The 15,705-nt window shown below is 43.8% G+C and overlaps 1 protein-coding gene across 4 annotated transcripts in view; it reads right to left on the bottom strand.

The window, feature by feature from the left end:
• DIS3L2 (DIS3 like 3'-5' exoribonuclease 2) overlaps positions 1-15,705 on the bottom strand; it is a 371,217-nt gene that overhangs the window by 325,803 nt on the left and 29,709 nt on the right. For 2 of the 4 annotated variants that reach the window (XM_069089292.1, XM_069089290.1), the window contains exon 2: positions 12,872-13,586. The exons of the other annotated variants lie outside the window; for them this stretch is intronic. In XM_069089292.1, coding sequence (XP_068945393.1) covers positions 12,872-13,565 — 694 coding nt within the window. In that variant the 5' untranslated portion in view covers positions 13,566-13,586. The remainder of the gene's footprint in view (positions 1-12,871; positions 13,587-15,705) is intronic. 4 annotated transcript variants of the gene reach the window in all.

Raw genomic sequence — 15,705 nt, 5'->3', positions numbered from 1 at the left:
ACCACCAGCCGACTGATGCAGACCCAAAGGTCAGGCCCTATGCACTACCTGGCACGTCCAAAAAAGTATGAGAAAGCAGGAAACAACAGGGGCCAACTCAGACCTGGCAGGAGACGACAGCATTCCAACTGTCATGGGCACACCTGGCAAGACGTCAATAATCACAAAATTCTTTTGGAAAAACCGAAGACAGAGAATGTCAAGAGGGTGGGATCAAGGGGGACAGCACTTTCAGACCTTAATCTACATGACAAAGCAGCAGCCATTACTGCAGGAAAAACTAAGGCAGATCAACAGAACAGACTAGACAAGGAAGAAATCAGGACAGCAGAACTCAATGACGGGAAAACAAATGACAAAGGAACTCCCTTTTTGATAAAAAGTGCTTGGGAAAGAGGAAAGCAGTCTGATAAAAACTAGGTAAAACCAACATCTCACAACCTATACCAAGACAAGCTTCAAATGGGCACATCACTGAGACTTAAAAGGTGATTATCACAAACATATCAGAGGAGCACATAAGAAATTAGCTGTCAGATCTTTAGAGAGGGGGAAGGAATAACAAAAAGTAAAGAGGTAATTTCAATGACATAAAATTTCAAAGTTTTTACACAAACAAAACCAATGCTGTTAGAAGAGAAGCAAGAAATTGTTGAGAAAAAAAAATTTGCAACAGATTCTCCTGACAGATGTCTCATTTCCAAGAAAGATAGATGATGGACACACACAGATGATATCAACAGATATAGATATATGTGGAACTGATTCAAATTTATAAGAATAAGAGCCATTCCCCAACTGATAAATGGTCGGAGGATATGAACATACAATGTCAGAGGAAGAAATACAAGCTGGCAATAGACATTTTTTTTGGAGGGGGGAAGGCAAGACAATTAGGGTTAAGTGACTTGCCCAAGGTCACACAGCTAGTAAGTGGTGTCTGAAGCTGGATTTGAACTCAGGTCCTCCTGACTCCAGGGCCGGTGCTCTATTCACTGCACCTAGCCACCCCACAGACATTTTTTTTTAATGTTCTAAATAACTAAGAGTTAAGAGAAATATAATCTCTTAGGGATCACTTTACACCTAAAGTGTAAAGATTGGCAAACATGACAAAAAAAGGAAAATGACAAATGCTGGCAGGGCAGGTACATTCATATACTGTTGGTGGATATATTCATATACAGTTTCCAGTCATTCTGGAATGCAGTTTAGAATGATGTTCAAAAAGCTGGTAAACTGTGCATACCTTTTGGCCCACCCATACCACTACTAAGTTTATACCCAAAGGGATCAAAGTTAGAAAAAAAGGATCCATACATACAAAAAATATTTATAGTATCTCTTTTTTGATGTCAAAGAATGGGAAATCGAAGAGATGCCATCAACTGAAGAGTGGCTGAACAATGTAAACCAAAAGACCCACTCCCAAAAAATCAACAGAGAATGTTGCAAAAGTGCAGAACCAGGATGGCTAAAAGGGAGAGAGATGAGAAGATATTCACCACCCACATCCTGAAGAAGCAAGAGGTACAAACGTGTTGCACACTGCACTTATTTTCAGACTTTTTCAACATATTGATCAGTTATGCTGATTTTTTTTCTTTTAAAAATATACTATTTGTATAAGGGATTGTTCTCTGAGAGGATTAAGGGAATGGGGAGGAATACTGAGGGAAATCTATGATGGCATAAAAAAGACATCAATAAAAGTTTAAATATAAAACAATTAATGGAAGAAATTAAATTTTTAAAATGATATGATATCATGATATCAAATAAAGAAATAATTGAGTGCAGGTAAGAAATTCAGGACAAGCTGATGATGAAAATTAACAGTTTAAAAAAACTCACAGAAAACAATTATGAGATGATTTTTAAAAATTATTTTACAGGGGCGGCCAGGTGGCTCGGCAAGTGAGAGCACCGGCTCCAGTGTCGGGATGACCTAGGGATCAAATCTGGGCTCAGATACTTAGCACCACACCCAGAAATAACTGGCCGTGTAACCTTGAGCAAGTTACTTAACCCCGATTGCTTAAAAAAAAAATTTTATTTTACTAGGTCAGGAAAGCAGAAAGAGTAGAAACAAATAAAAAATTTACTCAATTGGGAAAAAAGGAATAAATGAATACAGAAGTAGCATATTCATAACATAAAGAAAGGAAATAAAATTTAAGAATTATCAGGCATCCCAATATATTCGAATAAAAATAATTTGAAGATGATACTTTACGAAACTAAACAAGAAAGTTTTCCAAAAATATTGAAAAGAATAAACAGATTCTAGATTGACTGATTTCACAGGACACCAGTAAAATGAACCTGAATTCACATCCCCTAGAACCAATCTTGGCAAGTTTCAATACTACAACAATTAGATGACCAAGATGATCAATAATAAGTGATCCCAAAGAATTGTATCAAACACCAACTTCACAAGTTTCTCTACCCCCCCCCCAAAAAAAAAAAGGAAAAGATGGGGGACATTATCATAAAATCAGGCCCCAGCAAAAATAAATCTTTTCAAATTAAAAAGATGGTCACGTAATCATTTTACAATGGCCACAAATAAAAAGGGGGAAAGTTATCCATTAGCAGCTAATTCTTCACAAATATTCATAGCATAAAATAATCAATGTTTGGTGGTGTTTGATATAGATTATGTATAGTCAGGAAAGGATTACAATGAATGAAATAGAGTTAACTATTCTTAACTCAACAAAGAAAAGCTATGATTAAGTCAAATTTAACAATTTATGTTAACATCTATGTTTAACAACAATTTTAACAATAATGATGACTGAATTTTTCAATAAAAAGAAAAAGTCTTATTAAATGGATTATAACACATATCCTAACATTTCTGCTCGACTATATATTTGCAACAGGTTTTGTTTTCATACTTTCTTAATGGAAGGGAGAAGAGAGAATTGGGGCGAGGGGAGAAGGGAAGAAGTCAGAGCTGAAAATAAAATGAAACTGATAAAATAAGAGTCCAGAGGGTGATCACAATGGCTCTACGGAGAGGGCAGAAAAGGACTGACCAAATGAAGACACTGGTTAGATTCCACCTAGAGAAGACAGGGGGACATGACCATTTTCTTCAAATATGTGAGGGTCTGTCATGTGAAGGAGAAATTAGACCTGTTTTCCATAGCCCCAGAGGGCAGAATGAGGAGCAGTAGATAGCAACTGTAGAAAGCCAAAACTGAGCTCAAAGTGAGGAAAAACTCCCTTCGGATCAGCAGTATCCAAAAACAGAGTAGGCTACTTCCTAAGTCAAGAGTTCCCTCTCACTCAATGTCACCAATAGCCAGAGATTTTGTGGAAGGGATTCTCCTTCAGGGTGGACTGATATGGAGGGCTTCTGGGGGCCCTTCCATATCTGAGATACCACAATTCACACAAGAATCCAAAAATCTACTACTCTCTGCTCTGTGAATTGTTTCCAAAAACAGTATATGAGTTACTTTTAACTTCAGACATTTCGTCCCCATCTGGCTGCTCTCCTTCTGGACTTCTCTGGCTTCCTTTCCAGTTTTCTTTTGTTTACTGTCTTCCCCTATTAGATCATAAGCTCCTTGAGGTCAGGGATTCTTGTCTTCCTATCCCCTTGCTTAGCATGGTGCCTGGTATAGAGTGGACCCTTAATAAATATTTATTATCCATTGACTGTTTTCGGAAACATTCACAGAGCATGGAGAAAAGAGTATTAGAGCCCACCCTCTCTGGCAAAGTGCTCCGAGCCTCTGTCATCCTCACTCTTTAATCTTCCATCTCTCCTCGTCTATGGGGTCTTTCCTTGCTGCCTATAAACACATCCACATCTCCCCTTTCTCGGTTCAACAGCATAAGAAAGCCCCCCTACATCCAGGTACTTCCATTGCCTTTCTTTTCACTCTACAATCTGACTTCCTGCTCATCATCTGACTCAAGGTGCTCTCTCCAAAGTCACCAATGACCCTTTCATTAAGAAATCTACTGGCCTTTTTTCCACCCTTCTTCCTCTTGACCTCTCGGCAGCCTCGGACACTGTGGATCGCTCACGAGACACTCTTCTCTCTAGGTTTTCATGACACGTCTCTTGGTCCTCCTCCCACATGGCCGACTTTCCTCATCCTCCCTTTCTGGTTCTTCATCTAGGCCACATTCAGTAAGCAACATGTCCCCCAAGGGTCTATCCTGGGCCCTCTTCTCCTTCCACACTATCTCAGCGCTGTGATCTCCCCTCCTACAGGCCCAGTTAGCACCTCTATGCAAGTGATTCATGCAGCCCTAATCTCTCTCCTGACCTCCAGCCTCATGGTGCCAGCTACCTTTTGGACATCTTGGGCATCTCAAACTCAACATGTCCAAAACAGAACTCACTGTCTTTCCCCAAACAGCCTCCATCTTCCAAGCCTCTCTGTCACAAAGATAGGCCCTGCCGTCCTCCCGGCTGCTCAAGCCCGTGGCCATGGGGTCATTCCTGGTTGCTCTCCCCCATTCATTCTCTATCCAACCTGCTGTCAAATCTTGCTCTATTTCACAACCTCCCTCAACCATACTCTCCATTCACATTGCCACTCTCCTGCTCCAGGCCTCATATCAGGATTATCACAACAGCCACAAGTCTCCCCCCACTGCAGTCCCTCCTCCACTTCCTAAAGCATAGGTCTGACCCTGTGACCCACACAAACAAAACAAACTCCAGGGGATTATCACCTCCAGAATCAAAATCAAAATGCTGTTTGACATTTAAGGCCCTTTGTAACCTCACTCTTCCTTCCCATCTGTTCACTCCTCTTTACATACTTTACAAACCAGCCCCAAGTGCCTTTCCTCCCCATGCCCACCTATCAGCTCCCCAGGCTTCAAGACTCAGTCAAATCCCATTTTCTATAGGAGACCTTTCTGCCTCCTCCCATTCCCCCACTGCCAGGCTCTTCCCTCTGACATTACTTTCCACTGATTTCATATGTGTGCTGTATGTACCTAGATGTTCAGACGCTGTCCCCCACATGAAACTGCAGATCCCCTGAGGGCAGGAACTAAGCATCGTATCCCAAGTGCCTGGCACATGGTGAGCTCCTAACAAATGGATGGTATCTGGCACAACAATAAGGAAAGAAACCATTTGCAGAAAATTCTTACCATAATTATTTCTGGCAAAATCTGACATCCCAAATCTCTAGGAACCAATATAAATTCCTAAGCGGAAGAGACAGTTCTCAGTCAAAACATTTTTAAAGCAGTTTTTGAAATACAAAGTACTCACTTCTTGAAAAATTAAGTTCTGTAATAATTAAAGAAATGTAAAGCAAAATAAGAATAGCAATGATATTTGAAAACTTAAAAATTCAATGCAAGCTCTGGGTCTGGTTATCCCAGCTGTCCAAAGCACTGGCCATCACGCTGCCCACATTCCTCCAAGACACATCTATTAGACAGAACAAGGGACGCTGCCTCCATCTCCCTGAAACCCAAACACGCCACAGCATCCCCCTTTTCTACCAGTCTAACAGCCGTGTGACAAAAGGAAATAAGGGTAGACAGTAACAGAAATCCAAATGGAATGATAGGGAGGAAGGTCCCTCCAAAGTCCCAACCTTGCTCCTCAGGGCAGCCAATCCAAAAAGCATTTGTTAAGCCCCTCCTCTGCAGCAAGCCTACATTAGGCATTAGACAGGCTCAGCACAGTATCTGGCAGACAAGGGAGGACAAGGCGGGCTCCCAAGTGGGCTCTGAACAGACTGACTTTCAAATCTGCCCCTGGCTGCTCCCTTAGAGCCCTTCCAGTCCCCCAAATGACAGTTCTGTCAGAGCAAACCCAGGCTAACGAGGCCTAGGGCTGGGACAGGATTCATAGCTCCTGCACCTGGCCTCCTCATGGCCCAACACTGAGCAGGACACTGTGAAGATCTGACACCCTATTAAATACTGTGGGAAATTTTTAAAAGCAAGAAATCATCTTCCTTAATCTACTCTAAACCATCTAAACTAGGACTGTGGGAAAGAAGAAAAACAGAAGCTTCAAGCATTCCTCAAGGAAAGGATATCTCCTTCCAGGGAGGTCAAAACAAAAATGATCCCTGGAAGAACATTAGTGTAAAAATTCCCATTTATTTCTGACTAACTTGGCAGGAGCAGCAAGATTTCTTTATGAGGACTAGAGGCTTTATCCTCATGGTTATAACAGGGCAAGTTTTCCGCCACCTAATCAATCAGGAATTCAAGCATAGGGCTTTGCATATAGTAAACATTTAATAACTCCTTTATCAATCCATTCACTCCATTCATTTAGCTAAGAGAGGAGAAAATAATACCCCCTCCCTCTGTCTCCTAGAAGGAATTCCAAGTGACACCTCAAGACAAGGAAGGGCTGACAAGGGTTCCAGTTCATGAAAGGTACGAATTTGCAGGGTCAACAGCCCCATTCCCATGGCCCCAAACAAAGGCCCTGTCTGGGGCCTTCTCCTTTAACTGGCTTCCTGACTCTTCAGTTCACTGAAACAGGAGAGAGCACAGCAGGGAGAACAGGTGCAGAAAGGCTGAAGGCAACGAGGTCTTGGACAGGGGACATTAGCAAGTGGAGAAAGTCACATGGCAGAGGGCTGAGGACAAGCAGGTGATGAGGAAGCGAACGCAGCAAGAGTCAGAAGAAGAACAAGCTTTCTATGGGGCACTACACACTGCGCAGAGTACTTTACAAACATCACCTGCTTCCATCCTCATGTGGGAGGGCTGGGACACACTGTGACAAGCATCTTGTGAAGTATCATGGCTATTGCTTCCCCAGTCATGTTGGGGCACGTGCACCCATCAGGGGTGGGGAGGATGTGATACACTGCTGTAACTGAAAGCTTTCTCTCCTTTAATCTAAAAAATAAGAGAGAAGCTGAGCTTTCCTGGGCAGACCACCACTGACATCCTCCTCAATCCCAATATCTGTTAGCCATGTGTCACCTAAGATACGCAAAGCCACCCAAAAGAAGTTGACAGCGATGGCCCTCACTCATTCACTCATTTTCAGATTTTTTTCAATATATTATTGGATTTTAACTAAATTTTTCTCTTTTTTCTTTTTGCTTTAAAAAAAATCCTTGGCATAATGGATGTCTCCCTCCCTAGGAGAGAAGGGAAAATGAGGGGGATAATCTAAAAGACATAAAAACAAAAGATATCAAGACAAAACTGTCTGTTAAAGCAGGACACAATTTCCGAAACACTCGCATGACCATGCTGATTTACAAGAGGTCTTTTTTTTCTTTCAGTTTTTAATAAGGAGGAAGGGAGAGAAGGGGGAATGGTTAGCAATAGCAATGCCAAAAAAAGCACTGATATTCTGGGAATGTCAGCAGAAGCAGTTAAAGGAGAATTCACGCGTCGGAGGAAAATATGATAGAAGGTACAGCCAAGACACAAAAACAAGCAGAGAAGATGAATTAGCTGAAAAGCCCAGGAAGCACCCTGGGTAAAAGTGATAGATGCTGGAGATGGCCCAAGACCCTGCCTACTTTGCATCCCTTCAGGCAAGTCTGAGCAAAGCCCCCCAAAGCATCCAAACCAAGCAGGCTCATTTCCCCAAATAAAGACTTCCGTGAGAAGAGCAGGAACAGCTGCCCTCTGAGTCACAAACACCTGACTTTAAGGCCCCAGGTAAAATCTCAAGGATTTGATGTTGCAGAATAGTTCACTAGCTTCTCCCTACACCAATGAAATCACAGGATGGAAAATTTTTTTACAAAACCCCCAGAAAGGAGAAACTCAAATTTCAATCCACTCAGACATATCAGTATCAAACTGAACAACTAAAACATTAAAGTACCAGTCCTTGGAGCTGCCAAAAAGGAAAAAAGATGTTGTTATCAAATCTGTGCAAAAAGCACTGGATCTGGAGTCAGAGGATCTGCATTCGAACCCTGGTTCTTCCACTCGCTACTTGTGTGACCTGGGCAAGTCATGTGCTACGCACACACATATAACAGTAAAAGGACTTTTTCTTAACATGATCAAAATTATCTATCTGAAGCCAAGAGTTACCATTCTATGGAATGGAATTCAGGCTTGGAAGGGACCTCCACAGCCTCAGAGGAGACCCAATCCCCAAACAATGATGCCCACGAATCCAAGCAACAAGCCAGCCCATGCCCCTGCTGCCCAGGTCCAATCCTTAGGAAGTTCCTCCTGATGTCAGTCCTACACTGGCTTCTTGCAACTTTCCCTTGCTGCTAGTTCTGCCCACAGAACCAACCTAATCATTTTTCCACACCATAGCCCCTCAGAGACCTGACCCCAAGTCTTTTCTTCTCTCATGGTAAATATCCACCATTTCTTCTAACCTACTCTAATCTGACCCAGAATCAAAACATTAACCAGCTCCCCTTAAAATATTCTGGGGTTTGTTAACATCATTCCTAAACTCCAATACCTTCCTTATTGATTCCCAGCACCGCTGCCCCTCTGAAGGCAGGCCCAACATCCCATTGGCTTTTGGCTGCCATATTACCCTGCTAACTAATGTTAAGGTGGCAGCCCACTAAGACACCCCTGATCTTCCTCAGACAAACTACCTCCCCAACCTTCCATTTGTGAAGCTGATTTCCTGATTCCAAATATTTGTCCTAAGTGAATGTCATCTCATCCCAACATGCTACCCTATAACCTTCTGGTGCCTCCTGCTTCTCCTGTAGTTATCGACTATTCCTCCCAGCCATGGGTCCTTTTCAAACTGGACAAACGAACTCTATTTAAGGCAGAGCTGTCCCAGTGTCCCCATAATGATGGAACATTGTTTTGGAAACGTCAGCAACGGCCATAAGAGCTAGAAAAAAATTAGGGAATGAGCACTGGTAAGAAGAGTCTTAGCAAACCATCAATCACTAAGGGCCTGCTCTGTGCAGGCCCTCGGGATACGAAGACAAAACGAAATAATTCTTGCTTTCAAGGGTCTGCATTCTAACGGAAGACATGAAGGAACCTGACATAGGGAGGAACCAAGCTTCCTAGAGAAGAAGACAACCTAAACTGAGTCTCAAAAGAAGCCGCAAGTGTATAAAGGGAGCTTTCCAGGCCTGGACACCAGCCACTGCAGAGGCAAAGAGAAAAGCCAAGAGGGCCATGTTGAAGAAACCAGAAATGTGGCTGGACTACAGAGTACAGGGAAAGGTCCAGCTGTGACACCAAATCCATGCGTCTCTATTTGATCCCAGAAGTAATGGGGAACCCCCAGAATGGGGGGGGAGGCCCATGATATCAGACTTCTGCTTTAGGAAAAATCCCTTTGTCAGCTGCGCAAAGGATGACGCAAGGCTGGGAGAGCCCACCTAGAAGGCTGTTAGAAGAGTCAAGTATGAAGCAGGAGAGGAGGGTGTGAGTGAAGAGAAGGGACAGCAACACACACGCAGATACAAAACAGGGTTTGACAACTAATTAGATACACGAGGATGCCTGAGTGAGGAGGCAAAGATGGCCTGAGGCTGAAGAACCGGGAGAGAAGGAGGCTGGGGGCTTCCTCAGGAGAGAGAGGGCAGGGCTGCAGGGAGTCAGCTGGGAAGGTAAGGCTAGAGCTGTGCAGGGAGGATGACGCTCAGGAGATGCTGCAGGGCTGAGGGAGAAGAGGGGGCACAGAGAAAGCTCCCAGGCGGGCCTGCAGGGAGCAGGCACGAGCAGGCATGGCGTCAGTCAAGAACAAGCAGACCAAAGACTGACAAGGAGCAAACGTGTCAGGACAAAAACAAGGAAAAGGAGAGCCCCCAAATCCAGAGAGAAAAACCAAGAACAATGATGAAAGTGCTCTCCATCAGAAGGTGTGGGCATGCTCCTCAGCTGTCAGGGAGGGCAGTACTGGGGTCAGCAGATGAATGCAGGGTTAAGAACAAAAGGCATTAATAAAAAAAACACTTTAAAGCCAATTCATTCAAGAATTTATTAAGCACCTGCTATATGCCAAGCCTGTGCAAAGTACTAGTATACAAAGATAAAACAGACCCTGTCCTCAAAGAACTTACCTTCTATCAAGGGGAAACAGCATTGGTATGTAAAATTAAATACAAAATACATATATGGTCATTTCTAAGGAGAGGACACTAGCAACTGAGGAATGAGGAAAGACTTCTTATCACTCAATCGGCAAGCATTTATTAAACACCTACTGTTTGTCGGGCACGATGCTGAGCTCTGGGGACACAAGTACAAAGAATGAAATAATCCCTACTCATGATTTAACAGGAAAGAGACAAAAAATGCATAGATAAGTATACAACGTAAAGTGACTAAACATAAATGTATACAAGGTAGTAGACCACAAGGTTGTCTGGAGAATCAGGAAAGACAGTCAGCACAAGGAACGCTAAGAGATACAGGTAAAGAAAGGCCATGTCTCATCACATGGAAAAACAGTAGAAAGAAACAGTGAGATTTAACAGTCGCTGGGAGCTAAAATTAAGGGTGAGGGAAAGTAAGGAGTCTGTTAATGCTGAGATTACACATCTGGGAGGTGACCAGGCCGGCCCATGGCTTCAAGAGAAACAGGGAAGAAGAAAGGGTTTAGGAAGAGAGACAATGAGTTCAGTTTTGGACATGCTGAGTTTCAGTTTGACACGTCCAACAATCTAATGGGGATGCAGGAACAAAAGGCCAGGGAGAGCTTGGAGCAGTGAGTCCTCTACAGAGACAGCAGCAGAAGTGCAGGGAGCTGATGTGGTCACCAAGAAAGGCAATGGAGAGGAAGTAGAGCAGTGGGCCCAAGACAAAGCCAGGGGAACAACTGAGCTGAGGTGGGTGGTGCAGATGATGAGGTCAGACAGGTGGCAAGCAGGTGAATCAGGCCAGAGAGGAGAAAAGCTGGTGGGCCCCTGGGGGCAGCTGTGCAAAGGCTGGAAATGAGATGTGCTGTTTAGGGGATGACCAGCAGGCCAGAGCGCATGAAGAGAAATAAGTGACAGGAAATAAGCCTGACAAGGCGCTGTGGATGCAAACTCAAGAGTTCTGAATGTTCTCCTTGACCACTAGCAGGCCTGTGCTATAGGCCTGATAAAAGTGTCCTAGAGCTGGAAGGGACTGGAGAGACCCCTCATCTTACAGATAATGAGACTTCCTTGAGACCTAAGGAGACTACAAAAGGTGATGAGGGAAAGAGCTGGGTCCAGGCCCAGGTACCCCAATCCCAAGCAGCCATTCCTGCCTCATCACCTCCCCAGTGGAGGGTCAGAAAGAAGAGCCTGAGGGCTGCAGGAACCCCAGTAAGAGGCAACACAGGCCTGAAGCAGGATTCCCTAAGACTCTGGTCTATGAAGAAATGCAAATCAAAACAACTTACAGATATAAAGGAATTTTAAGGTATCCTAAAACATTGTCAAAGAGAACACAAATAAATACTTAAAGACTCATTTGAAGTGAAACAAAGCAAACACAATCAGAATATACCTGTTGACTTACTGTCATAAACATAAAAACATCAACAAAATCTGATAAATACACAGAGAAGAGATCACAAAGGGACACAGAACAAGTTAAGACCTGATTTTGTTACAAGACAGGCAGACAGACACAGATAAAGTCCTCAAGTGCAGCCCATGTGGCCTCGAGGTCACAGGCTCTACACCCTGCTTATCTGAAAGAAAACTGAACTTGGAATTATTAAGATATGAATTGGAAACCCTACCTCTGACACTTATGGGCCAGGCATTAAACCTCAGAGTATTAAGACATTCAAAACCTCAATGCTGTCTGACTCCTTTTCCCTGAAATTCAATCAGTGGTTAACCTCCAAGGGCCTCAGTTTCCTCACCTGAAAAAATTGGGAGAAAAAAAGAATGCACTTCACGGAATCATTATAAGGACCAAAGAGACAATGTATGGAAAGCTCTTGGCAAATTTTAAAATGTTCTATTCATTTGTTAATAGTTTTATTTCTTTCATTATTATCTTTTCTTTTATCTGGCAATGACTTGGAATTTGCTATTTTCTGTGTGATTTCATTCTCATTTTGCTTCCTAAACATATCCTTTATTGAACTGTTGTTCATAGTGGGAAATGTAAAGTGCAGCAGCTTCGGCCACTGGCCAGGCCTGAGGCACCATGAGGAAGCTGCCAGAAGGGCCCCGCCCAGTATGTGTGACACTGACCAGCCCAACCACAGCCACGAAGAGGGGCAATTCATCCATCGGCTTGGGGTTTTTTGATAAGTGCATGCAATGTGACAGGCCTACTTTCTAATATTCAGATAAGGTTTGCAATATTTAAATAATACTATCATTTGTAGAGTAAAGAAGTCTTGGGAATGTGTTTTAAGAAAAATCCTTGATAAAATACATTTTTATTCTCCTTCCCCGTTTCCTTCTCCATGTGCCCAAAGCAAAGAACAAAGCTTACAATTAACAGCTAGAGAAATCTGTATTCCCATGGGAGATTGGCAGCCATACCTAACTAGTGCCTGGGTCATTCCACCTTGTATTCACCTGACTAGAGAGGACTGACTTTTACCACCTAGTCATCCCAGTGGAGAAGCACAGAGACTCAGCAATAGTTTTAAGTCCCATGTTTCCAAGAGGATGACAGTCTTGGATGTCAATGTATTAGCCCAGCTGACAATAAAATAATGAATTTTCTTATTATAGCAGTTACCAGTAAACTTGTCTGTTCCAAATTCAATCCTTCAAACTCCCGGATTAGCCTCCCTCAGGGACCAGGCACTGTCAGGTATCCTGTGATGCACTGAAAGGTACTGCTACCCCAGAATCAGTGCATGGCCTCTTGGGGCTTCATGGGCAAGAAATGACTAGGGTCCAACATCTATCAGTAGAAAAAACTCCATCATCTCAAGTAACATCAGTGCCCCAGGAATGAAGCTGACCACTGAACCCCCACCCCCACCCACAGAGCTCACCTGCCAGCTGCTCAGAAGGAAGAGGCCCAGGTTTCTCAGAATTCGATGAGTGTGAGTCCGAGGGGGAGAACAACTGCCCTGCTGCAGAGACTTCCCGTGCTCTCTCCATGTTCACAACACGTCTGCCTTTCTGTAATTTATGTCCTATCTCAGGCAAGTCCTTCTCTTGAGAGGCTCCCACTTTCTGGACAGCAGTGCCCGGCCTCGGACTTTGCACCAACCTACAGCTGCTCAAAGCCTGGCCCAGGCTCTCCACCTCTGAGCCACCCTCTCCAGGACTGGCACCACAGGCCTCCTCCAGTTCTCCCGCACCCAACCGGTGCGCCTCTGGACAAGGCACAGCTGGGCCTTTCCTGAAGGCTTCAGGACCATCATCAGAAAGAGTCTCCCTGCCCATACGTTCGGGGTTTTCCGACAGCGAAGCTTTATTTGGTGAAGGACCACGCACGTTCAAGCCATTTCTCGTTGCAGCCTCTCGCATCATCCCCCTTTTCAAAGGCAGGTCTGCATCCGAACCAGCATCAGCCAAGCCCATTTCCTCTGACTGCATCTTCTGAGCAACGTGGTTTAAGTAGGAGCGGAAGCGGCCACTGCGGTGCTGCTGGACCAGCCGGGCATAGGCATTCTTCTGGGGGGCAGCGAGCTTGCTGGTGCCATCTCTCATCCCACTTCGGATATAGCCCAGATGATCCATACTCCAAGGATTATGCTCAAACTTTAAAGTGATGCAAATAGAAAAAATAAATTACTTTTAGCACATAAGAGTATTAAATTGAATACTACATCAGAACAGGACAGGAATCGGAACCTTACGTCTGAGATAATCTAGTCAAACTCCTAGATATGTGACATTATATTTGAAAGTAAAAGCAATTTCTTTAGATTTTTCCAAAAACTTCTGTTAAGGTCTGATTTGGATTTCTTATAGCATTAACTACAAGGACTACGATGTAAAGTTTCTTGTAAGAGTGCCACTGGATTAACCTTGGATGTAGAATGTGGACAAGCTACAGTCAATAGGACAATTGTGGTCACATGCCATCAGAAAATGGACCGTAGTCCAGGGTTTACATTCTGGCTACGGGGGAAAAAAAACCTACCTCAAAGCTATTCTGTCTTTCTCAAAGCCTGACACAGTCAAAGCTTTTAGCTAAAGACAAACTTCTAGGCAAAAATATGACTTCAGACCTATTTTCTGCAATGCACTGCCTTCCTTATTTCTATCTGAGTGTTCACCACAGCTATCTGGATCCAGGGGGATTACCAGCCAAAGTGGCCTTACGTCTAAGAAGAGGGAGCAGGGATAACTCTTCCCAGACCTACATACAAATCCTATTTCTGCCCTAACCAAGGGACCAAAGAACAGGCTGACTGCCTTCTCAGAAAAGGTCAAAGGGCTTGTAGACTGCCTCAACACTAACCATGTGGGCAGAATAAATGAAAGATTCCTCTACAAAAAAAAAAAAAAAAAGAGGGAAGGTGGAAGGGAAGAAGGATGGAAAGGAACAGAGAAAAGGAAAGTCAAAAAAGAGGCCAAGGTGGATCCTGAAATGCACCCTCTAAGGAATAAGCAACTACTTATCTTTGTCTTGGGTCAGTCAATCAATAGCACTGATTAAGTACCTACTATGTGATAAATATATCATACAGGAGAAGCAGCATAGGTGGCCAGTCTCAGAGACAGGAAACTGAGTTCAAATATGCCTCAAAGTCAGATACTCCCTTGTCCTTGAAGAGCTTACATCCCATCAGAAGAACACAACACATTCAGAGATGAGCAAATTAAGATCCTTTTTTATAGAATCATACAATATGATATCCAACATGAAGGGAACCAGGGAGGGAGAATGCCAGGCTTTGGGCCAGCCTGTGCCCAAGGACAAGAGGCTGAGGTGGAAGGGAGCACACAGGGCCAGCACTGGCCAGGAGGCCAATGTGGATGGAATTTAAGAGAGGGAAAGAAGAATACAGGGAAACCTGTCTGAAAAGGGAGGCTGGGGCTAAGGACTGTGAAGGACTTGAAAAGCCAAACTTGGAGAGTCAGCATTTTACCCTGGAGGCAAACAGGAGCCACAGGAAGTTGTGGAGCAGAGGAGGGAAACACTCAGGCCTGTGACTTAAGAATATCGAAGACACAGCAGTGACGATTGGGGACTTTCTAAGGAGGCTGCAGAGGCTACTGTCAACTAAGACATCTGCTACCTACCTGGGACGGGAATCCAATACTCCACAGGAAAACTCCCTGCCAAGCTCCATCAAACCAGATGATTCACATCCCCACAAATGCTCTGCCAGAAGACCCTAAATGGGACTTGATGGAGAGAAGCTAAAGTTTTCTAACATCTTTTAAGAAATTATGAGTTATTTCAGCCTAGATATTACTGAAACATAATTTAGCTTAAGGCAGAATTATGAGCCACCAAATCAAATGTATTTTTAGTCAACCAACAGTAAACCCCAGGGGATCTTGCATTCTCTGCTGCCTCCTCAATACGCTCCATCATCACTCGAGATTTTCGACTGACTCTCCAATTCACCAACAATTCACACAGCAAAGTCAAGTAGCTGAGGAACGTCCATTGTCCCAAATGGGATATGCAAGTGAATACCTCCTTAGGGAGACACTGCCACCGGGCAGGGAACTGGAGCAGAGCTCCAAAGGGCGGAGAGTTGGACTGCTTAGGGAACGGATGCAGTACTGCTAATGACAAGTTTTTCCCTGAAATAAAAAGGCTCCTCTACTTAACACCAAGATTCTTCCAGTAACACCATCTGGTTGAGATGGAAAGAATACTACTGTTCCTGAAGAACTCAAGCTCCCTAAAAACTATTCC

The sequence above is a fragment of the Petaurus breviceps genome, unplaced genomic scaffold, assembly GCF_028583685.1.
Source record: "Petaurus breviceps papuanus isolate PSGF00001 unplaced genomic scaffold, PetGlider_PUasm1.0 186, whole genome shotgun sequence".
Taxonomy (NCBI): Eukaryota; Metazoa; Chordata; class Mammalia; order Diprotodontia; family Petauridae; genus Petaurus; species Petaurus breviceps.
Note: the sequence above shows the minus strand (reverse complement) of the source record. Positions and strands in the feature narration are given on the sequence as shown.